At 42.8% G+C, this 25,918-nt stretch overlaps 1 protein-coding gene across 1 annotated transcript in view; it reads left to right on the top strand.

The window, feature by feature from the left end:
* The window catches only part of LOC126412209 (transient-receptor-potential-like protein), a 219,084-nt gene that overhangs the window by 13,628 nt on the left and 179,538 nt on the right, over positions 1-25,918 (top strand). Inside the window, exons 2-4 of the mRNA XM_050081692.1 lie at positions 10,031-10,136; positions 13,216-13,349; positions 17,032-17,269. Of these exons, the coding sequence (XP_049937649.1) occupies positions 10,107-10,136; positions 13,216-13,349; positions 17,032-17,269 (402 nt within the window). The 5' untranslated portion in view covers positions 10,031-10,106. The remainder of the gene's footprint in view (positions 1-10,030; positions 10,137-13,215; positions 13,350-17,031; positions 17,270-25,918) is intronic.

Raw genomic sequence — 25,918 nt, 5'->3', positions numbered from 1 at the left:
TAGTTTGTTGACTTTCCTTTAGCAGGTAGTCGGGACTAATGACCTCGCAATTTGGCTCCTTTAATCATTAAACGAACCAGCCCACTCCTCTGATACCCCTCCCACTCACCACTTGACACCTGGACGAAAGTATTATAAACAGACGATAAAGACAATTTTTATCTGAACTAAATTTAAACTAGCATCAGAAAACATTTTACACATTCATATACTTACTGTGATCTTTATGGTGGCATTAGAGGATCTTGCGAGTCATCCAGCATTGTCATAATGAAGGGTACTCTTGCTAAGATGGGTGACAATGCAGATATGCCACAAAGACCAAGCAAGACATTTTCCTGAACACAGTTTTATGGAATACTCGACATTCTGGATTTTACCATCGTGGATGACAACTTGTGATCTTAAACTGGAATGCCACTGGTTTAATGTCTCATAAGACTGCATAACAACAAAGTGTTATTATCATTATTATTATTTCTATTAGTATTATTGGCGTCATAATTACATGCATTTATTTAAATCTACAGGTTGTTTTCCCTACTTTTGATTCTGTAGACTGAGCTGTCGGTTGAGAAAAGCTACATATTATTTGCCTCCGGCTTCACTAACAAAATATATACTGAGAAGCAGTAATGGGTATGGCCAATTCTTTAAACAATTTCTGTGAAACAACCTTAAAATCACACCACAAATAATCCATATTACCCGCTTTAGGAATCTGACCAGCTGTATCCAAGCTTGTGGCGATATGAAATTTTCAAATGACAATTATCGTAGTGTCCCTTTTTTGCATTTCAAGTGAGCCTAATACCATAAGCAACTAAAGAACCTCGTCACGTGCACCAGCACTGGTTAACGGCCTGAAGCCAGCTGTAGGGAAGACTTGAGGATAGCGCACCTAGGAACACCTAGGTCGGTGTTTCATCGAGTGACTAATTTTAAAATCACATGAAGAAACGTGCACCAGAGGTAGCCATAAGCAGTATCCGGCATTTTTGTTGTGTTGTGAGGCATTGGGTTTTGTTTCGTGCAGTGTTTGTGGAAATTATGAGTTAACATATTTAAGTGCTGTATAACACATTAAAGCTGTTTTGAGGATATTGTTAATTCTTAAGTTACAGATTTTTATGGTGAATAAAATTCTATATACTTTTACTTGTGGGCTGTAAGCCACACTTCATCAGTCATGCATCATCTTCTACATTAAAACGGATGGTCTCTCTACCAAGGGGCACGTGATATCTGCAAATGAACTGAGTTTCTTTAATGTATCAACAACTATCCCTGTATCGAAAATATAAATTTGTGTTAGTTGCCAATAGCTAAGGTTTAAAAATGTTCTTAACTTGTAATTTTTGATAATACTTCTTCTTAATTTGATTTCACTCACATATGATTCGCGTGTAGTCGAGTAATAATGTAACACACGGACTATCAAATGCAACATTGGTAATTTCACCATTCCAGCATTTTTAAATTTTAAAAGATTATTTGTTTCCAGATACACGACCATGTTGTGCCTTGGAACAGTTCTCACATTTGAACAAATCTTACTTTTCTGGAGTCATTTTCGTAAAGTCAGAAAAAGACAGCAGGACATATGAAGTGAATACCATAATTTCAAAATGGAATAAGAAAATAGATTAAACATCTATTATAGGGCGAGCTAAATATGAAAGTCCGAACAATGTTACAAGGTACACTGCTCTTCCCTATATGAGTAAACTGCAAGAAATCTTTAGTACTTACGTTAGATTATAAAACCTGAGTTTTAAAGCTGATTTATTTAGTTTTTGCTGGAATCTTAATGCAAATGAAATACATGTTTCCATCTTAAGGTCTAACCATGGTAGAGCACTTGCCCGCGAAAGGCAAAGGTCCCGAGTTCGAGTCTCGGTCTGGCACACAGTTTTAATCTGCCAGGAAAGTTTCATAACGGCGCACACCTCGCTGCTGAGTGAAAATCCCATTCTCATTCTGGAAAGTAGCAAGTTTTATTGTTAGTGACTTAGAGATCATTCCGTGGGTAAAGTCAACAACGCAGATTCCAAAAACGATTTCAAATTTCGCTTATTACTTCTGAATTTTTTAACAACAGCGTTGTTTTTACAATAATCCTGTATAAAAAGTACATAGTTTGTTGCAGACAGTGTGCATACTACCTTCCGTAATGTGTTTTCTGATGTTGGCCGTCCTCTGTTTCCTCATTCATAACATTAGTTTCCAGTGAAACGTGAATGCTGTCTGCCTCCCACACTCTTTAACATGAATGTGTAGAAAATACGGGATCTCTGGTGTAGATCGAGAATGAACACGGGGACTGAAGTAGGGAGAACAGCGTATATCTTACGTGCTTAAGAAACTGTTGAAAGAATATAAATGTGAGGTTCTAAAATGAATTTTGTAGGCATGCAATATCTGTGTTGCTGAGAGGAGAGAACTAACATGGACGCTAGCGTACATCTAATTAAAGTATGCTAAGAGTTTACGTATCTGGGTAGTATTCTATAACGTGATGGAAGATGTGACAGAGGTATCCAACAATAGATCAAGCAGGTAAAAATGGCTATCTAGAAATTAAATATTGTACTTTTTATCCTCAAAAATGAGTGTAAAATTAAAATGTGATAATACAAATACATCGTGAAACTAATGACAAGTTATGGGAGTGAGTGTTGGGAACTCATATAAAGAAATAAAAAAGAAACTTGGAGCTCTAGAAAAGGGCCACTTGAGAAGAGCATGTAGAATTTCCCGATTTGACCGCGTAAGAAATGAGACAATAATAGAAAGGATGTAGGCCCCTTATAGTATTAGGAGTAGTATAGAAGGAAGACAGCTAAGATGGTTAGGGAATTTCAAAAGAATGGAAGAAGACAGATGCCCAAAGAGAGCACTTCCATGGCAAACTCCTGGAAGAAAAAGAATAGGAAGACCATGAAAAGGGTGGTGAGATATATCCAAGAATCGATGGTAAGATGATGAATAGAATAGGATGAGGAAAAATGGTGAGATCAAGGCATTTGGCGACAGAGATGCAGGATGCGGAGACAAATGTAGCATCCCTTCGACAATAATAAGTATGTACTCTTTCACAGTGTCACTTGCGGCATCTGCAAATATACAAGCGCAAGTAGGACTCGAGCTCTGAGAGTTCAGTATGAACTTAAATATATATATTAAAGTGGAGCTGCTCATGGAAGTCCAGTGTGGGCTGTAATAATCGAATGGCAGCGGAACTTGGTAGATATGGTAATGTGTTAATGTGGAACCGTTATACACTGAAAAAAATTACTTCCAGTTTACTGCCACTAGGTGCAAATATGGCGTTGTAAAGCATTTTGTCGACGCCTCTGGTGCTCATACTGAACGAACTGTGCAAGCAGCAGTTAATAATAAAATCAACATTATGCCTTTCTCACTTGTCTGACCTTTTCTGCCCACGACCCATTCCTAATCTATTGCATATGGAAATATTTCTATACGTCTTTCTTGCATTCACAGCGCCAGATTTGCAACTGTTAGCCAAAATTAGAACTAATTCTTTTTCCAACATAAAACGGTTTCACATTACTCCATTAGAATGTCTACCAAGTTTTGCTGCCATACGATAATTACAGCCCACACTGGATATTTGAGAGTTATTATAACGACCCTGTAGTTCATCTATAGCTTTTGATGAGTGAGTTTGCGATACCAAAATATGTTACATAAATGGCCATATCTTTTATTTGCTTTGACTTGGAAGCTTAAAGTTTTTAAACCACTAAGGGACCGTAACCTTAGTATTTGACATAAATTTCAACTTGATACCTCTGTCCTTTCCTGAGGAAAAGGGGTCTTAACAGACGAACAGACAGAAAGACGGACTAGAAATGGCAAACAAATATTTTTAATGTGATATAATCACAAATTAACAATTTCCATGTATACTGTGAAACCTTGCTTCTTGCCAAATTTGACAGTTGTACGGCAACAGGAAACACCCTGTAGGTTCTGGCAGGTAGGTTTGTATCAAAACATGTGACATAAATGGCCATATCTTTCGTTTACATTGACTAAGAACGTTTAATTTTTTACACCGTCAAGGCACCGTAGACTTTAGTATCTGACATTCACTTCATTCGATACCTCTACCCATTCCTGAGAAAAAGGGGTGTCAACAGACGGACAGACAGAAGGACAACAAGGTGATCTTTCTTCTTACCGATTGAGATGCCGAACCCCAAAAATTGAACAGAATTGTCTATATTGCTCAGTGCCGCGTTGGTGATGTATAAGGTCAACGAAAAAATATTAGTCACTGCTTAAAAGAGCACACTGGTCGCTTTGAAGCACTATAGATCTTGTAGAGCTGGTACCAGGCGGTCACGTGACCTTCCACCCTGACGTAAGTCACAGCAATGAAGCTGTGTCACTGTACCAGTCGGTTATATGGAAACAGACCAATGAGATAAGTCGCCATCGAGATGTAACAAAACGGCAGAATTGAGCTATTGTGTTCGGACGGTTGTCAATGATGATCGGTTTCAAACCCGTCAGGAATCGCTGCTCTCAGTGAATGCAAGAATGTCTTATCCAGTTTGCGAGCTAACATTCTGAAGTCGATTTCATGATATTGACATTTGGAGTCGGGTATTTCGCAGAAGGCCATTGCGGTACATAATCCGGACGTCTTCGACACAGAAACTGGACAGTAGATGGCTGTAGGCGTGTAGTGTGAACAGATAAGTCACAATTTTGGTACTTTGCAAATGGTGCAGGGCATCCACTGCACCAAAAGTCTACTGAGGCATTTAGGTCGCACTGTGTTGAGGGTGCAGTTCAGACTACAGATGGTTCTATGACGTTTTGGAGTTGTTATTCGTGTGTTGACTTGGGGCTCACTCAGTCAGGTTGCCATGAACATAAATCAGGATATTTATTTTAACGTTCTTCATTCTACATCTCATAGTAAGTACGCTGTGAACTCTCCTGGCTGGCTCTGAGTACTATGGGACTTAACTTCTGTGGTCATCAGTCCCCTAGAACTTAGAACTACTTAAACCTAACTAACCTAAGGACATCACACATCCATGCCCGAGGCAGGATTCGAACCTGCGACCGTAGCAGTCGCGCGGCTCCGGACTGAGCGCCTAGAACCGCTAGACCACCGCGGCCGGCGTGAACTCTCCTGTCTTCCAAGATGACAACACGCCTGTTCACATGGCTGCACGCTCTGGTTTGACGAACACTCAGGCACAATATCAACCTCGACGTTAATACCAGAGAAAATGGGATTTGTATCAACGGGTGAAACGTAAGGATCAACATTCCTGCAGTTTTGTAGTGACATCGTCCACATATGTCATACCTGTAGAAACGTTGGACCTGCTTCCTGGCCGAACTGAGGCCATTATCAGTGCTACAGCAGGTGTTACACGGTTTTAGCTTCATGTCTTCTGGGAGTGACCAATTTTTCGTGTGATCCCGACAGCGCGCGGATCCAAAATTCTACCTGCTCTTGAAGTGGTCAACTGCGCACAGGGTCATTTTTCGAACCAGGTTAACTGCACATGGTGGACAGCCAACTGCGCATGGAGAAAAACACTAAATAAGTAGGCACTACAGCATTTTCCTTCCCATTTTCAGAGACTTAGGACTCTCTATGACCTGTCATGAGAATTGTGAAAAAATGCTTGATAAAATACGCATGCCTATAGTCGTCAAGATATTTAAAAAGACACAGAAACTACTTTCATTCCTTATGATAGTAAGAAACGCTTTTTAAAACATTTATCGCCTCATATTTACATTTCTGTGCTTTAAAATCAATTCCTATATACACTATACATGTTTTCAAGTGTATTGTTAGATCGACAAGGCTTATCTGTATCATTCACTTTAATATATGTAGTTGTCTTAGTTTCACCGACTGGGTCCAAAAAATAGCATATGTATGTGGAGGCGCACTGTTGAAATTAAGACCGAAAGCCTGTGAGGTGCCAGGGTGGAGAAGAGTTTGTACCTCTTTAATTCTGACGAATTTTGCTTGAGAACGAGACATTTACTCGACCCCCTCCTTACCTGCCACTTAATTCATTATGCGCACAACGGTAACGAAGGGAAATGATGGTGGACCCTGCTAGTTGGTAAAATAAGGAGTGCACACTCACAATAATTCAGTAAAAAATTGTAATCTACTCAGAGAAGAAAAAAAAAGATAATTTTATCATAATAAACAACAGGAAATGGGATTCTACATATATCAACGAAATGATATGCAGCTTAAATATTACAATGGGATTTATTATACATCAGAACATAAAGGCACATGATTATCGACACAAACAGAAGGTTAAAGGATAGGGTATACTGAACTATTATGCGAATAAGAGTTGGCTCGAGAACAAGGGCTCCTACTCTCTGTGATGCAATAGCTTGACGATAATGACTGGAGCTCCTAATCAATCAAATATTACTCTCTCTACTGTGTTGCAGTATCGCGATTAGTAGTGAGAGCTCACATGGGATCACATGGAGAAACGAGCAAGGTGGACTTGTGGCAAAGCGAACGCACGTGCTGCTGAGGACTTCAGTGTAAAATTGATAGGTCCTACAATTCCGGAACCGCAAAATACTTTGCCAATCCTGAAATTTGTAGCAGGTCGTCGGTAGGCAGCTTTCTGATGATGTAGGCGCCGACTTCTGGTGTGCAGCAACTCTGTTTCAACCCCTGGCCTCGAAGGCTGTCCAAGAATTTTAAGTTCTGCCGAAAAAAGTGCGACTAAGTCCCAAGACCGTCCGACTCCGACGAAAATCAGATACAGAACCCCCAGGCCCGCATAACGCAAGAGCGAAGCCAACATTGCTCAACTCCTTACCGTCCTCGAAAACCGCGAATCAGCATTCAGTTCTGATTCCAAAATTCCCCCACACTGTCTCAGAATATCGTTCACGCCAATAGCGACCATTCCTTCCAATTTCGAACAGGGCTTTATGACGTCAACTAGCCCCAGTTTAAGCTGACCAATCATGCCTCTGATGAGGGCACTGAACTTGGCGTTTTACCGGCTACGAAAGCAACCTGCCTAGACCACCAGCCATCTGGCGCCAGACAGTCGAACCCTCCAGAGCACGGTCCACAAGTATTCTCAGAATCAAGAGGACAATGCAGTCAGTCGGTGCCAGGAGTCTTCGTTCCGGAGGTGCCAGAACGGTAAACACATAAACTGCAGCGACACTCAAACGTCTCGCAGGTCGTTCCGCCCTGCATACAATAGGCGAAACTCGACCGACGTCAGTCGTTCCGCCAGGCACTTAAGCCCATTGTACGAACCCCTCAGAATTTGGGGAAGTGCAACCCCCAGCCGTAAATGCTTTGTGCCACGTCCTCCAATGCTCACGTCGCATAGGCCACACAGGGAGTAACCCAACATGCATAGGAATCAAGTGAAAAGTATTTTAGAGCTCTCAGTACAAATACTCTCATTACAATAACCTTATTTGGTCTGTTACCACTGTGCAACGACATGGAACATTAATAAAATTGATGAAAATGAGAGACGACATGCAAAAGAGGGCATGGAACCTCTCAAGCCCTGTGATATGCTTCACAAACATCACCAACATTGGCTGTTCTTTTAGAACTCATAGTATTGGAAGCCCAAATTTCGTCAAAATTAAGGCCGAAAGCCCTGTGATATGCCTCACAAACATTGGCTGTTCTTTCACATTCTTTCCAAATTTTGGGCGGAAACCTGCATTCTATGAAATTCGTTGTCAAACAATCTGAAAAAATGTAACATTTTTACTTTCGTGTTTAATGCTCATTAAATCTTCAACAAAAGCACCCCCAACTTCGTCGGTAGGGAGAAAAGTCAGATAAAACACCCAGTGGAACCATTTACCTATTACTTAGATCAGTGTTATTTCGTTTCTAATCGGAAGATGGCCTCAGCGGCTGAATTATCCTGCACCAGGCCTGTGTCAGATGAGATGTACATCCTACTATTGATGAAAATGGTCACGCCTGAGTAGTTCTTTTTTTGTATGTGTGTGTGTGTGTGTGTGTGTGTGTGTGTGTGTGTGTGTGTGTGTGTTAACTACTTCGAAATCAGACACAATGATCAACAGTTGGCACTTAATATTCATATCATCACAAGCATTTAGGATTTCAGTTAATACTTTTTTGTATGTAACTGCTGTTTTGTTACGCAACAAACTTAGTACTGACTATTACTTGAAACATGAACTGTATACTTTACAGGAACGCAGCAATCCATTTCTATCCTACTACTCACATGCGAAGAGAAGGAACAGCAGACAGCTTTACACAGTCGAAGAAAATGACTAATTACAACAGTGTTACCAACCGTTCAGTGAAAACATTTCCAAGTAGCAAATAAAACACTCACGCGCAGTCTAGTTGTTTATAATGTACCTCATCGCGCGCAGTCGACCTGTCTGCCCATGTAATACTGAACCTTTCGGCGCGCAGTTGGGCAAACGAGCTTCTCGCGCGCAATCCGTACCCACTCCAATTTTTTGCGCAATGTGCTTGCCAATGAAATCAGCGGATGAAGAACAAATCATGCCACACGCCACTTAACAACATTTCACTTCTCTTCCTCCCTGTCTTCAAAAACAACATGTTTGTAAAATTCGTGTTGCCTGAAGTTTGCGAAACACAGCCTTCCTCTGAGCTTGTTGCGGACATCCTCACAGTCTTTGTATCACAAAAGCGCAAAATACAGGGTGAGGCATAATATCGAGCGATTTTAAAAAGCACGCGAATCGAGCTGCGTCGGAGAGAGGTGGATGGGATAGAGTCAGGTACGTTTGGCGCGAAATAGCAATTAGTCATAATGGAGTGCTGGACCCCACAGCATTGTGCGTACGCTGTCAAAGCATTTTATCAAAACGGTAGTTCGTACCAGCTAGCGCGTTGTGCATTCCGCTACCACTCCAACATTAATGGGAATCGGCCGGTGCCATCTGCCTCTGCGATTAAAAAGTGTGTTGAGAACTCTGAGGAGGCGGCGTCAACGACAAAGTAGAAAACTGGGAGACCAAAACTGTGCGCACATCTGAAAACATCGAACGTGTAAGAGCTGCCACTGAGAGAAGTCCTCGTCGCTCAGTTCGGCGGCACAGCGCTGACTTGGGATTTCAAACAGAACGGTAAGAAGAATTTTACACCAAGATTTGCACTTTCACCCCTACAAAATCCAAATGGTTCAGGCTCTTAAGGAAACAGATCATGTGAGCCGAAGCCGGTTCGGCTTAGAATTTTTGGACATGACTAATCGAGACGAGGGCATTGTAAACCGTTTGTGGAACTGCATCAGCAACCATTGCGCTACGCAAAAGTTACTGTGTACTACGCCATGGCAATGCTGTAACAGTGACTTTGCGCAGATACGCAGACATGTTGGAAAACCTTTTTACTCCACAACTAGCATCCGACGAAGGGAACGATGAGAAGTTTTTCCAGCAGGACGGAGCAACCTCCTACATTGCTCGAGTAAGCATAGATACTGTCAGTCGTTTGTTTCCAAATCATGTGATCTCCCGAAGTGGGGATATTACATGTGCCGCTCGTTCACCGACCTCACAACATGTGACTCTTTCTTGTGGGGTTATACGAAACGCAAAGTGTACCAGGAGAACCCTCATCGAACAATTGAAGCCCTGAAAGAGCGGATCCGACAGGAAGTTGTTCAAATCCCACTGGCATGCTGCGCAATGTGATGATGACTCACTTCAAGATCCGGCTGGAGGAATGTGTGCGTCTAAACGGATGACATCTTTTCGGAGCTATCTTCAAAGAATAACCGATGTTTTAGTATTGCAGAAAACGCTTTTTCATCTATTTTGAGATTATTAAATAAAAAATTAACGAAGTGTTTTTTCTTAACAGCCTTTTCAAAATCGCTCTTTCTTATGCCTCACCCTCGACTAATGGCTTAAGAACAAACAACGCGCAAAATATCAGAAAACAACGAGTGGAGAGGACTAACCACCACATGGCTGTTGTGTTTTTCAGCTCAGGTAGCCCGAGCCTACCGGACTTGACAGCCTTGGCCTACACCGACTACCCTACCCTCGGCACCACCACCACCATGGCGGATGAGAAGAAGGACCTGGACGGGGTGAGTGTCCAGGCAACCAGCCATTCTGCTCATCACACGTCCCCTTCTTGCAGAGCAAAATCCTGCAATGGCTTTGGTGGATAGTTCATTAAACTTACATCTGTCATCTAAATTTCTTTAATGTGTATTGTTCCAACAACTCTTTGAGACCTTAAATACAACATTTACGTTGCACACTGATGTGTAGATAAGTGTGGTACAACAGTTTTACATAGACAGTTAGCGACTACCAAGGTATTGGATTTCATGTAGCGTACAGGAAGAAAAAAATGCATATGAAACATTTAGCGAAAACTTAATAATGAAATCCGTCTATTGTCTTTTCAATAGTGTCTCTGCCTCACCAATGCAGATTTCGAAGCGCAACTTCATCAGTTGTTATCGAAGGTCCTTCATTGTCATGTCAGCCGGCTGGGTGACCGAGCGGATCTAGGCGCTACAGTCTGGAACCGCGCGACCGCTACGGTCGCAGGTTCGAATCCTGCCTCGTGCATGGAATTGTGTGATGTCCTTAGGTTAGTTAGGTTTAAGTAGTTCTAAGTTCTAGGGGGCTGATGACCTCAGAAGTTAAATCCCATAGTGCTCAGAACCATTTGAACCATCTGAACCATTGTGATGTCAACAGTCCAGAAAGAGTATTTGTGAATATACAGTGTGAATCTCCATATAATAATGTTAACAGAATTTGGAAGGTACTTCATTGCGACGTATGTCATAAGTAACAGAAATCAGAAAAATTCACAGATACGTATTTTTGCCATGTTGACATCACACTAAAGGACCTTCAATAAAATTGAAACCCTGATAACTAGGCTGTGCTTCGAAATATATATTGGTGCGGTTAAAATACTATTGAAAAGACAGCAGACGGACTTCAATATTACATTTCTATTTCTTGGTTTTGCCACGAACAAGCACTATGACCACCACTGAAAAAGTTTCTGTATTGGGGAACCCTTGAAAAATTTTGAGCAATGATCTTTTATACATAAAGGGGCACGAAGAATAATTACTGAACTTTTCCCCGTACTTTTCTTTGGTTTTTTTCAGTTTAATAGTCCTGTTAAGCATTAGATTAAGTTATGCGCGTGACAATACTTCTTTCATACAACACAATTCACACACTGTCGAAAATAGCAGTATATGATTCACTGAAGCGCCGAAGAAACTGATATAGCATAATCAAATACAGAGATACCTAAACAAGCAGAATACGGCACTACCCTCGGCAACGCCTATATAAGACAACTAGCGTCTGGCGCAGTTGTTAGATCTGTTACTGCTGTTACAATGGCAGATTATCAAGATTTAAGAGAGTTTGAACTTGGTGTTATAGTCGGCGCACGAGCGATGAAACACATCTCCGAGGTAGTGATGAAGTGGGAACTTTCCAGTACGAACATTTCACCGTGAATATAAGAAATCCGGTAAAACATCAAACATCCGACGTCGCTGCGGCCGGAAAAAGATCCTGCAAGAGCGGGACCAACAACGACTGAAGAGAATCGTTCAATGCGACGGAAGTGAAACCTTTCCGCATATTGCTGCAGATTTCCATGCTGACCCATCAATAAGTGTCGGCATGGGAACCATTCAACGAAACATCATCGATATGGACTTTCGGACCCGAATGCCCACTCGTGTACCCTTGATGACTGCACGACACAATGCTTTACGCCTCACCTGGGCCCGTCAACACCGACATTGGACTGTTGATGACTGGAAACATATTGCCTGGTCGGACGAGTGTCGTTCCGAATTGTATCGAACGGATGGACGTGTAAGGATATGGAGACAACTTCATGAATCCATGGACCCTGCATGTCATCAGGGCACTGTTCAAGGTGGTGGAGGCTCTGTAATGGTATGGGGCGTGTGCAGTTTGAGTGATATGGGACCCCTGATACGTCTAGATACGACTATGACAGGTGACAAGTACGTAAGTATCCTGTCTGATCACCTGAATCTATTCATGTCCACTGTGCATTCCGACGGACGTGGGCAATTCCAGCAGGACAATGCGACACCCTACTCGTCCAAATTGTTACAGAGTGGCTCTAGGAACACTCTTCTGAGTTTAACCAGTTCCGCTGGACACCCAACTCCCCAGACATGAACATTATTGAGCATATCTGGGATGCCTTGCAACGTGCTGTTCAGAAGAGATCTTCATCCCCGTGCTCTTACGGATTAATGGACAGCCCTGCAGGATTCATGGTGTCAGTTTCCTCCGGCACTACTTCAGACATTAGTCCAGTCCATGCTACGCCGTGCTGCGCGATTTCTGCGTGCCCACCGAGGGCCGCATACGATATTATGCAGGTGTACCGTTTTCTTTGGCTCTTCAGTGTATTTTCGCTGTATAAGCAGATGAATTGTTTTCATTTGCCTTTTCATCACTGAGAAAGTATTGAAACAACTGAAATTATGGCCAATACGACTATTTTCCTGCTTTTCCAACAATTTCAGCTTTTAAGTTCCTAAATTTCACATTTATAACAAACTCATTGAAAACATGCATTATAAGATATACCGACTTTGACTGTATTTCAGAGCAGGGTAAACATAATCATACGGCGTACAATAGCTCAGACTTCGTGAAAGAAAATCGGACAACCAACAAATTTAAAAAGACGATTGCACATTTCAGCAACTCAGTATGTCGGAAAATAAGTGTTCTGGGAATATAACGTATTAAGTCTGAGTCGTCTTCTCTTTATGAAGACCAAAACTTTCTGTCAGTGTGTATAGGCAGGTTAAACAGCATAATTCAGTTCGATGTCTCTCATATTTGTAATTTTAAACCGGCTAAAGCAATTAGGTGACCGCACAGCATACAGCGCATTATATTAAGACAACATTCCAGTTCATTACACATAGGACGATATGTTGGAGGTAAATTATAATTTACTGACGTAGGTGTTATATAATCCTCGCCTCCAGCTCAAGCCATTAGAAGAATTTTTTTAATAAGCGAGGTCGATCTATAGACTGAGATCAGTACGCTCTAGGCCGCTACACAAACATTACTGTTGACTACTTGTTTCTGAGGCGTTGGCTGACCTTTCCTTCGTTCCAGGTGGGGCTGGAGATCGAAGCCCCAGGCGTATCCCGGGAACCAATCGTGATGCCCAACCTGCCAAGACCGCTGACCCTCGACGAGAAAAAGTATCTGCTCGCCGTCGAAAGAGGAGATGTCCCGAACGTCAGGAGGTATAACACTACATTTTCAGAAAATTAGAGAAATACGTTAAAGTCTTAAAAACTAGTTAAAGAGCGTTTCAAAAAGCATATCTGATTTTTACTAACGTATTTTACGGATTATTAGACGCTACGAACTACAAACATAACTTAATTTGAAAGCATTTAAAAAAAAAATTTTACCATTTTTATTATTAGATTGCAAAGCCAGATTAAAAAAGTTCTTAGTTCATAAAACCGAACTGACCTTTAAAATCCTTGAAAATCTTCATCTAAACTTTCTTTTTCTTCTTCTTCTTCCTCTTCGTTGTAATGTTCTCCTCTCCCTAAGATGGTGTTCACTGCAATCGAGACGGTTACTTTTGCTGCACTTCTTGAAAGACCCATACTGTTGTTTGATTGTAAGTCGTTTTAATGCCCCCTTCGGCGTGAATCTGTGTTGGGTTTCATCCATAATCCATTTGTTCCATTCATGTCTAATATACAATTTAACATCTACATCTATACGTTGCAAACCACCTTGATGTGTATGGCAGACAGTATGTCCCATTGAACGAGTTAGGATTTCTTCCTGTTCCATTCACGCATGGAGAATGATTTTTTGAATGCCTCAGTGCTTACAGTAATTATTCTAATCTTATCCTTACGGCCCTTACGTTAGTCATAAGTATGGGATTGTAGTATAGCCGCGGGTTATATCTGTTGCATCGGTGCACTGCTGCTGCCATTTGAACCCAGTGTTGCCAGATGCAGATAGATTTCCCGCAGCAACAAATATATGGCCATTTTCAAGACTGGCGGGAATTTTAAGTCAAACACTGGACATTTTTATATTGATTTCGAGTATAAGACGCACCTGAATTTTGGAGGCAATTTTCGAAGAAAAAAAGTGCGTCTTATAGTCCGTAATACACGGTATTCATACCTAATTAGACAAACATGATAAAAGGACAGATACAAATTGTATAATATCCACAAAACCCTAAAGATTTTGCTGTGTTATTATACATGGTGACACAGAAAAATGGGAACATTTCCACAATCCAATAAAATGATGAAGGAAAGAAATTGCATTCATAGTAATTGAAACCTTCCAACTTTGCCGTTTATCAAACGTTGATGGCATTTATCATTTATTTTTAATTTCGTCCTTTAGGTGGCGTCCTCCTGTACAAAAACATTCGTGAAATCTGCTGTTGATATTCCTCATTAACCACTGCAATATCTCAGCTGGGATACTGTGAACTGCATCCCGAATTCTCTGTTTTAACTCATCCAAGGTTCTTGGTCGAGTCGTGTAGACCTTGCTCTTGAGATAGCCCCACAAGAAAAAAATCACAAACGGATAAATCTGGTGATCTAGGGGGCCAGGGAATGTTACCCAATCTTGAGATCACACTGTTGCCAAACAATTATCGCACATATGTGATGTCGCTCCGTCCTGTTGAAACCAGGCTTCTTGAACGCTTGGAAAGTTGTCCAAATCAGGCGTATCGAAAGTTCGTAACATCTCCACGTAACGATCGGCATTGACAGTTATTGTGTTTCCCTGTTCATTTGCGAAAAAATACGGTCTGATAATCCCATGTGATGAAACATCACACCACACTGTCGCGTTACCAGCGTGTAAAGGGCGCTCAATGACGTCATTAGGATTTGTGTTTTCCCAATAACGGTAGTTCTGTTTATTCACATAACCTGTGAGATGAAAATGTGCCTCATTTGACATCCACAACTTGTTTAGAAATGCATCGTCATTGTTTATTTTCGTTATAATTTGTTGACAGAATCCTACTTGCAACCAGTAATCGTGGTCCTTCAATTGTTGAACTGTCGGTAGTTTGTATGGATGAAATTTTAAATCAAGATCAAGAATTTTGCGAACACTCTCCCGGGCTGCTGCTTGCTTACAAATTGAATGCCGTGGGTTCCGTAACATAGACTTGCGTACAACATTAATGTTCGCTGCAGATCGCACACTTCTTGGTCGTCCTGTTGGTTTCCTCTTGAGGGCAGATCCAATCTCTTCAAAGTTATTAATCCAACATTTTATAGCGTGATTCGATGGAACGGCATCTTGACGTCCTACATTATAGAAACGCCGAAACTCCTTCTGCGCCGCTACCAAACTATCATTGTTTTTATAAAACATTTTTATAGCTAACGCACGCTGTTGTCCGTTCCACTGGTCCATGCTACTGAAATGGCGGACTGCTTACTTACTGTCACGATCCCTCAGTGCTGCCACCTTTCCATGGCTGCCACTACCCATTTCAAACATTCCCGTTATTATGTGTCACCCTATAAAGGCTCTATGTGCCCACCATCAGCCACACAGGCAGCATCTACAAAATACCGAAGTTCTTGATGTAAGATTTCATCACTGGTGTTGGTATTTCGTTTTGAATTCATTTACATCTTCAGTTAGAGAGGGAGCAAAACCACATTCCTTCACATATCCCAACAAAAAGACGCATTGTGTCACACCTGGAGATCTTGGAAGCTAAACTGTAGGGTAGTGTTTCAAATTCCCATTCGCTATATTCAGCGTTTAGGCAATGTTCCATTCAAAAACTGTCATACACTTGTGGCAGTGTGGTTGGGCTCCATCTTGTTGGAGTATGAAGTCATTTGTCTTCCTGAAGTAGTTGAAAAAGCCACAACTGTAGCATTTCATTAATTCATTCCGGTCACGGCGTTATTCTCAAAACGTGAATGAGCCATGCGCCTTTTAATAAGAAATGTAACAAAACACGCTCACTTAAGCCATATCTCTTTCATGGTCAACCATCTCCTATGCTTTACGGAGTCCCTACATGCACATATTATGCCAGTTAACTTTATCATTAACATGAAATGTTTCAGCACTGAAAAATAACCATAGCAAAATTTATGACAATGTGCCATGTGTTGCAGGTGATAGGGATAGTAACGCTTGTCATGCAGGATACCTGTAATCGTACTTCGGTTTTTACCATGCTGGCAGGCAACTTGCTGGAGATTTTACTAGGGTACGTCTCAATATCCTATAGAACCTGGTACTCCAGATTAGGTGTACACACAGTCTGCCATCTCTCTGCACGTTTGTTTGTCTGAAAGGACCCATGATCACACAAACGTCCAAAAAGGAATTGAAATGCTGTGTGATGTAGTTGGCGTCTGTGAGAATACTTGTTTTGGTGTAGCCGTGCTGCCTCTTGGCTATTTCTATCTTCTTGGCCTCACACAAACCCATCTCGATCTGTTCCTGACATGAGTACCAGACCATTCTGCTGTTTACAGTACGCTGTGTCAACCACACAACCTGCAACACACAAGGAACACATGGCATACGATCGGAGGAACTGTCATTCGTCAGCGCCACCTACAGTGGCAACGATGCATTTCCGCACACATGTTCATAGAACCTTTGTTCCTTCATTTCCAGTCAAGAATCCGTCCCTGCAGTTAGTTGGTTTTACTAACGTTCACCCGGTGTAGCGCCTTATGCATGTCAGGCTCTAATCCAAAATCAAGCGAGACCCATAGTAGTAGAAGGTGATATGTTACAAGTCACACATCTACTGTGACGATACTTTCTGAAAGTAAAAATGTCATAAAGGATGTATAGGCTATAATTTAATTGCACATTATGCTCAGATGCAAAAGGAAGCACGGAGTCTGTTACACTGTAGTTAATGTCATTGCATTGCAGGATGTTGCAGCTAGCGCACCACAAAGGGCACATCAATATCAATTGCCTGGATCCGCTGGGACGAGGTGCACTGACATTGGCCATCGACCAGGAAAACTTGGAGATGGTCGAGCTGCTGGTCGTGCTCGGCGTAGAAACGCGCGACGCGCTTCTGCATGCTATCAACGTAGAGTTCGTGGAAGCTGTTGAACTCCTCCTCGAGCATGAGGAAATCATCCATAAAGAAGGGGAGCCTTACGTGAGTAACGACAGTGTGTAACAAGCAAGCATTAGATATTCCTGACACCACTGCTTAATGACAACCCTTCACAGCTACAACAGTCATTCGTTCCATCACAGGATCGCTTTTCAATGCCTTATATTGTGTCTATTCGCAGTAATGGTGTTTAATCATTACGGTAAGATACATCTACAAAATGCATTAGTATTTGCAACTTCGCACATTCGCTTGTCTTCAAAAATGCAAGAAAGAAATGCGTTTCACCCAAATCGGAATATGTGCACTAAATCACACAATATCCAGTCTTTGGAAGGAATTTTGTGGGCTTTTTTGCCATGACAGTGTCTCGTGATCCATTGGACAGTCTCCTATGTCTCAGTGTAACAGCCCCACTGCTTATTTCACATTCCTGCATAGTAGTCAAGACTGCATTCCCTATCGGCATATGAAAACACCTCTCACTCCATCCTACAAATCCTTTCCATCCGCTTCAACGTGATTCTAAGCACAGGCTACTATTCCACTCTGTGGAAAATCTATTCTTCCTTAAATTTAACGAATATGCTAGTGACAACGTCATCTAGTGCCTAACCACCACACTTCAGTATTTATAAAGTTCCTCAAACCCATACTCTCCCAATACACCTATGAACACCTAAACAGGCATCTACCCATTCCTGTTAACCACTGTAGATACCATCCCAACTTCTATTCCGGTGACTAACTCTTATACCTTATCTACCTGCAGTCCCACTAACTCAGTAAACATAAACCTGCCATCTACATATCACTTAATCTTGGAAAGGCCTAAGACTGCGTATGGCATCAAGTATCTTTTTCAAATTCCAGATGTATACAGTTCCAATAGCCTATCCCATTCTGATTACTGTCCAATCGCCCACCCTTTGTACCCTATTATGCATCAACTGAGTAATCATAAATCTGCCATCTATTGCCGCATATGGCAGTCAAGCATCTTTTTTAAATTCTACGTGTAAGCACCTCCAATAGCCCATCCTACCGTGATTGTGCAATCGAATTGCCCACACTACGTAACCATAAACATAAACAACACTAATTTCCGTATCTCTCCTCCTACTGCAGGCTTGCCGCATGTCTCTCTTCTCTAGCCACTCCAGCATGTCCACTACTCTATTCATATTTAAAGGAAAAGCATACCTGTTCACTTTCATTAGTACACTGAGGGCACCGCTTACATAGCCCTATACTTCTCCCACCAGAAATCTCAACAACCCCTCAAGTGCCATTTCAACCAGTTCACCCCCTGGGGCACCAAGCATGGTAATGTGGTCGGTAAGTCACTGGACTCTTATTCAGGACAATTTGCTTTCCAACCCCCATCCAGCAATACTGGTTTAGGTTTTACATTGTTTCCCTTAACCTCTAGAGGTGGATACGATGAATGCTTTTTTGAAAAAGAAACGAGTAATTTTCTCCCCCAACTTTGACTAACGTGAGTTTGTGTTCCATCTTTAATGGCCTCGTTTTTAACAGAATTTTAAACGTTATACCTAAACCACTGGTACGTCATGATAAACCCTTCCAAGATCAAGACAGTATTTATAGGATCCCCAAGCCGTGCGGGATTAGCCGAGCGGTCTAGGGCGATGCAGTCATGGACTGTGTGGCTGGTCCCAGGGGAGGTTCGAGTCCTCCCTTGGGCATGGGTGTGTGTGTTTGTCCTTCGGATAATTTACGTTAAGTAGTGTGTAAGCTTAGAGACTGATGACCTTAGCAGTTAAGTCCTATAAGATTTCATACACATTTGAACATTTGATTTTTATAGGACCCACCACCCACAGCTTCCGCCTCCCATGACTTCTACGTTGCTGTTTAACAGCGTTCTATCCTACCAATGAAAAAACTAAAATACCGGTACTTCACAGTAACTCTCAATCATAAACTGAAATGGAAAGACCACCTTCCAACCTTCTAACAGAAAGCCCACAGCAAACTGAATATATTATTCAGATGTAAATGAGTATTGAATCCTGCTCCACCCTCCAAACTTACAAAGTGTTGATCTAACTTATCCTCTCCTACCTTTCTTTATTTAATTTACTACGCTTTGTCCCCCCCCCCCCCCATCTAGGGGATAAAGCGGGTTGTATGTGGCACTTACAATTGGAAAATATCACATATACATTGCATAAATTATACAAAATTCGTGAAGGAAACAGTAAGAATAACTGCAAACAAAAATCCGGAACCTAATAAAAACCCACCGCCAGTCTAGCTTATCTTTACTAACCTACAGCGATAATAGATATGCCCTTTGTCATTCGTAACGACGGAAGTTTCCAGGCGACCAGCACAGCACTCTACCTTGAAGTGGCCATCCCTCGCTTCTCTTCTCGTTTGTCACATCAGACAAGAGAGACAGAGTAGACAAAACCAGTAACACCCCCATCCCAAGTTCTTTAAAGAATGTAACTCCAGTATATGAAACAGCTTCAAACGTATGATTATTTTATCAATGTTTTACTTAAAGTTGTTGAGTGCTCTCATCATGAAACAGTGGATGAGTATATTCTGGGTAATTTGCCTTCTATAAAAGAAAAGCAAGTTTTTCATGCATCTCAACGTTTTTGAATTATATGTCGTACAATGATATAATTTTGCAAGTACATTCAGTGGTACATGTGGGTATTAACAAAGATGTAATAAATTAAAACGTCATTCTTGATACTGCAAGAACAGAGAAAATTCAGTAAGCGACAAACTTTTTTCTTTTCATCATATTGTGGGGAGTGTCACCGAGAGAGTTTCATAAAGGTTTGAAATGATGTATAAAGTTTGTTGCTAGGCGTTAGGTGCTGCCGGCCGATGTGGCCGAGCGGGACTAGGCGCTTCAGTCTGGAACCGCGCGACCGCTACGGTCGCAGGTTCGAATCCTGCCTCGGGCATGGATGTGTGTGATGTCCTTAGGTTAGTTAGGTTTCAGTAGTTCTAAGTTCTAGGGAACTGATGACCTCAGATGTTAAGTCCCATAGTGCTCAGAATAATTTGAACCATTTTTTTTTTTTTTTTTCGTTAAGTGCTCTTATTCTGAAGTATTGGATGAATATAGTCTGAGTGATTTTTTTAATACCCGTCTTTCTGAGTTAAACCTTTAACAACTGCTTATACCTCTTAATAAGATGGTTATGACAGAATTTCAATTTTTTAAATTCGATAGATAAGTGTTCGAAATACGGAAAATCAAATTTTTGCTGCCCTGGACGCCGTTAGATAGGCAACCTGCAACTGGGACCAATGCACAATGAACCGAGTTAACCATTTGGTTATATAGATTCTCAAATATAGAATGTATCATCAAGTTCAAATTACATGTTGTACGACGAAGTAGTTATCCGTTTGAATGATGAAGTCTTCTATTTGCAAGGTATGCAACCTTCCTGACTTTGTTTGTAGTAATTCCATGGAAACGTCTTGATCGCTAAAAACGCGTTTCGACTCATCATCATCAGATAAAACAGGTTAGGAAAGCTCATATAAATAAGCAACAAAAGAAAAACGTACAGTCTCCTATGCAATTGCCGTCAGGCGATATTTGCAAAATATGTTATTTGGAAACTTCAACCGGCCAGGTTAGCCGAGGGAGCTTATGTGCTGCTTCCTGGACGGCGGTTTTCCACATCCCACTATGTGAATATCAGGCTGGTCCCCACGTGCCGCCTCAGTTACACGACTCGCAGACATTTGAAAACGTTTGCACTATTTCATGGCTTACCTAGATGCAGACAGCTGGGGTACGTTAATTCTGTCCGGGGATAGGGGATAAGGCATCCGGCCACCCTCCGACACTTACATCGCCAAATCCATATTAACAAGACCCACGAAAATGATGATGACATTATTTGTAAAGTTCGCCTGCTAATACGTCTCAGGGCATCTTTACCGTCGCCTTTAGTGAAGTCCAAATCACGGGACACTTACGGTTTCCATTCCGCTCTTCATACGCATCTACTGTTGGTTTTCCTTTTTATTCTGAATAAACAGCTTGCATACGATCCGTGATCAGTCAAAAAATGTGTAAATCACTGTTTTTTGTTTTGCTTAGCATCTCTTGGAAGGCGCTGATAAATTCCTTTACCTGTTGTAACATTATCTCATTCAGATCCCTGCTCTCTGTCAAGTCACCTATTTACTTCCAAATTACTGCCGAATGTGTCCTGTATTGAAATTCACTCTGCCTGCATATCTCCCTAGAAGTCAGTACATGATCCCTGCATACATATCTGTAAACCCAAAGGATAAAGTGTATAGCCAACGAAGTGCTTCCGACATAGTTATTTTGCATGCCCTGTAACATTAAAAAGTACCATCGTCGGCATTCCTCATATCATCATCACTAATCATGCACCCCGCAAGTGGCGGGCTCACTCAATCGCTCCAAAGGAGACGACAGGTGTCAACATTATATCGTAGCACAGGTGCAAAATATTCGAACGAAATTTTTTATTCATGGTCATGATCTTGCCGGTTTCGTTCATAACTTTAGAGGCTTTATTACATCTTTGTGTGGGACAGTCTTTAAAATTAAGGCCTTCATCGAGATGTAATGCCGAATACTGTACCACTCCCTCTCTCTCCTTACTGACATATCCTACACTTTCACCACGAAAACCTCTGACATAACAGCCTCCCTTTACGCATAATCTACAGTTTTACAAGTGGGTATCTGCATCTTAATCCAGAGGTTTCACGCTCTTCAAACAGATAATATCGTATTACCTGTGTGCTCAGCACTATCCTCGGAATTTCCACCAACAATCATTAATAAGATTTCTGTTACATTACATTCAGTTAACTGCTTCAATAAAGATTCCATTACAATGTGCGAGGAACTGAGTTCCTTAATGGAGCCAAATGGATATCCGTTAGATATACAGGACAAAAATATGGAGACACCGCGAGAAATGAATGCTTTGAACATAAATGCAGACGCTAGCCAAGCCTACAGGTTGTGCTATTGTATTTGATCACAAATGGCGCCTGTGCAATGACCTCAATACACTGTATGTGTTAGTCGTGGTCAGAAAAGTGTATTTATCCATTCTGAGACATCTGGAAGCTGTTTTGCATGCCAAAGAATTTTCTACACAGTATTAGGCTCGATAATGTGTTGTGTTTTTGGTGTTTCCATAGTTTCGTCCAACCTTGTATTTCGGTCTGTGGAAGCAGATGGAACAGTCAATTTAACTATTCTCCCCTTACATAATCCCTGAAGCAGTGGTACAGAGAAAATGAGATCCTCAATTCACACAACCTTGAGAACAAAGACGGTTGCTATAAATAGCCATGGGTAATCAATATCCACAAGGATGCTAACAGCGAATCGTGCTTCTATGTTCTATAGATCCGACGCTGTATTTACTGCACCATGTGGTTACTCTCCTTTCTAGAAATTATACTGCTGCCGTCTCATCCTATACATCTCCATGTATGCAACCAGCCAATCAAATACACTCCTGGAAATGGAAAAAAGAACACATTGACACCGGTGTATAAGACCCACCATACTTGCTCCGGACACTGCGAGAGGGCTGTACAAGCAATGATCACACGCACGGCACAGCGGACACACCAGGAACCGCGGTGTTGGCCGTCGAATGGCGCTAGCTGCGCAGCATTTGTGCACCGCCGCCGTCAGTGTCAGCCAGTTTGCCGTGACATACGGAGGTCCATCGCAGTCTTTAACACTGGTAGCATGCCGCGACAGCGTGGACGTGAACCGTATGTGCAGTTGACGGACTTTGAGCGAGGGCGTATAGTGGGCATGCGGGAGGCCGGGTGGACGTACCGCCGAACTGCTCAACACGTGGGGCGTGAGGTCTCCACAGTACATCGATGTTGTCGCCAGTGGTCGGCGGAAGGTGCACGTGCCCGTCGACCTGGGACCGGACCGCAGCGACGCACGGATGCACGCCAAGACCGTAGGATCCTACGCAGTGCCATAGGGGACCGCACCGCCACTTCCCAGCAAATTAGGGACACTGTTGCTCCTGGGGTATCGGCGAGGACCATTCGCAATCGTCTCCATGAAGCTGGGCTACGGTCCCGCACACCGTTAGGCCGTCTTCCGCTCACGCCCCAACATCGTGCAGCCCGCCTCCAGTGGTGTCGCGACAGGCGTGAATGGAGGGACGAATGGAGACGTGTCGTCTTCAGCGATGAGAGTCGCTTCTGCCTTGGTGCCAATGATGGTCGTATGCGTGTTTGGCGCCGTGCAGGTGAGCGCCACAATCAGGACTGCATACGACCGAGGCACACAGGGCCAACACCCGGCATCATGGTGTGGGGAGCGATTTCCTACACTGGCCGTACACCACTGGTGATCGTCGAGGGGACACTGAATAGTGCACGGTACATCCAAACCGTCATCGAACCCATCGTTCTACCATTCCTAGACCGGCAAGGGAACTTGCTGTTCCAACAGGACAATGCACGTCCGCATGTATCCCGTGCCACCCAACGTGCTCTAGAAGGTGTAAGTCAACTACCCTGGCCAGCAAGATCTCCGGATCTGTCCCCCATTGAGCATGTTTGGGACTGGATGAAGCGTCGTCTCACGCGGTCTGCACGTCCAGCACGAACGCTGGTCCAACTGAGGCGCCAGGTGGAAATGGCATGGCAGGCCGTTCCACAGGACTACATCCAGCATCTCTACGATCGTCTCCATGGGAGAATAGCAGCCTGCATTGCTGCGAAAGGTGGATATACACTGTACTAGTGCCGACATTGTGCATGCTCTGTTGCCTGTGTCTATGTGCCTGTGGTTCTGTCAGTGTGATCATGTGATGTATCTGACCCCAGGAATGTGTCAATTAAGTTTCCCCTTCCTGGGACAATGAATTCACGGCGTTCTTATTTCAATTTCCAGGAGTGTAAGAGCCTATCATAAAATTAGCTCAAGTAGTTCAGCAGGAAAACTGGTCGGTATGACGCTTACTGCATCAGCTCACTCTCCCCCACAGGACTTTAGCACGAAATAATACTATTTTTTCTTACTTTTATCATCATGAACATCCATATGAGACCTGCACTTCCAAAGAATTGACTCCAACCACACAGTAGTTACGCCATGATTCCCAGCCCCTACCTAGTCTGGTGCATTCATGCAACCACAAGCCCACGTCTATATGTGCCTCATATACTCTGTCAATGAAACTGTAGTCACTTCCCTCTATGTGACTATGAAATTTACTCAGAGATCTACAAATCCTTCCAGATCTAACAGATTTCCTTCTTTCCTCTCTTCACTTTCCAACAACTTTGTGCTGAGTCTTCTTCCCAATCATTTCACGCCTTTCCTCTCCAAGCATTATCTTACATAAAATTCTTCCTCTCCAAATACTGTCTTACGTAAAACCCACAACTGAAAAATCCACACCTCTATCCTCTTCCACCACCACAACTACTACTCATTTCAGTCTCAATACCAACAAAATTACACTTCTCACCCATCCCATCCCTTGACAAACATAAAAGTATGCACTAGCATGATGGCCAACAACAGTGCAACAAGGGTAAAATATCACGTTGTCCTAAGATTTAACTATATTCCAGAAACCATTAGAAATTTGCATTGTAACTTCAAAACTATGTTGGTCACAGTCACTGTGCTCCCTGCCGCCGTTGGATAAGCAGCTGCAGCAGCAAGTCGTATACTCCTAGCTCACTCATTTGTTACATGGTTTAATTCTTAATTTCTTTGCGTGTTTTGGTACTTGCGTTGTTTAATTCATAAATTTCGGGCGTATTATATTATTTGAGGGTTGTAGCATCGCGTTTTAGTACCTGAATAGTGTAAATTCGCGTAGTCTCCTTCCGCCGCCGAGCAGTGTGTCAGCAGTGCGCAAGTAGCAGCATTACTTCATTTACTTGGCAATCTTGTATTTTAATAACCGTTTAAATTTTGTTGATTTGTTTGCGCTCTCTGTAGGTTAGTTCAGACGTTCTTTGCACAACAGTTTTAGCATGGATAGGGACTGCAACTGCTGTGTTCGGATGCAAGCTGACTTGGCATCCCTTCGCTCCCAGCTTCAGGCAGTTTTGGCTTCGGTCACACAGCTTGAGGCTGTTGCCAATGGGCATCACTGTAGGGGTCCGGATGGGGGTTTGTCGGGGACAGCCAGCTCGTCCCACGCATCCCCCGATCGGACTACGACTGTGGTTGCCCAGGATACTGCCCGCATTGAGGCTGATCCCTCACCTGTGGTAGAGTGGGAGGTCGTCTCAAGGTGTGGCAGGGGGCGAAAGACATTCCGGAGGGCTGAACGGAAGGCCTCTCCAGTTTGTCTGACGAACCGGTTTCAGGCTCTGTCTCAGGCTGATACTGATCTTCGGCCTGACATGGCTGCTTGTCCTGTTCCAGAGGTTGCCCCTCAGTCTGCAAGATCCGGGCGGTCACAGAGGGTGGGCTTACTGGTAGTTGGGAGCTCCAACGTCAGGTGCGTAATGTGGCCCCTTAGGGAAATGGCAGCAAGAGAGGGGAAGAAAACCAATGTGCACTCCATGTGCATACCGGGAGGAGTCATTCCAGATGTGGAAAGGCTCCTTCCGGATGCCATGAAGGGTACAGGGTGCACCCACCTGCAGGTGGTCGCTCATGTCGGCACCAATGATGTGTGTCGCTATGGA

Source organism: Schistocerca serialis, chromosome 7 (assembly GCF_023864345.2).
Source record: "Schistocerca serialis cubense isolate TAMUIC-IGC-003099 chromosome 7, iqSchSeri2.2, whole genome shotgun sequence".
Taxonomy (NCBI): Eukaryota; Metazoa; Arthropoda; class Insecta; order Orthoptera; family Acrididae; genus Schistocerca; species Schistocerca serialis.
This window is presented reverse-complemented; position numbering and strand designations above follow the sequence as displayed.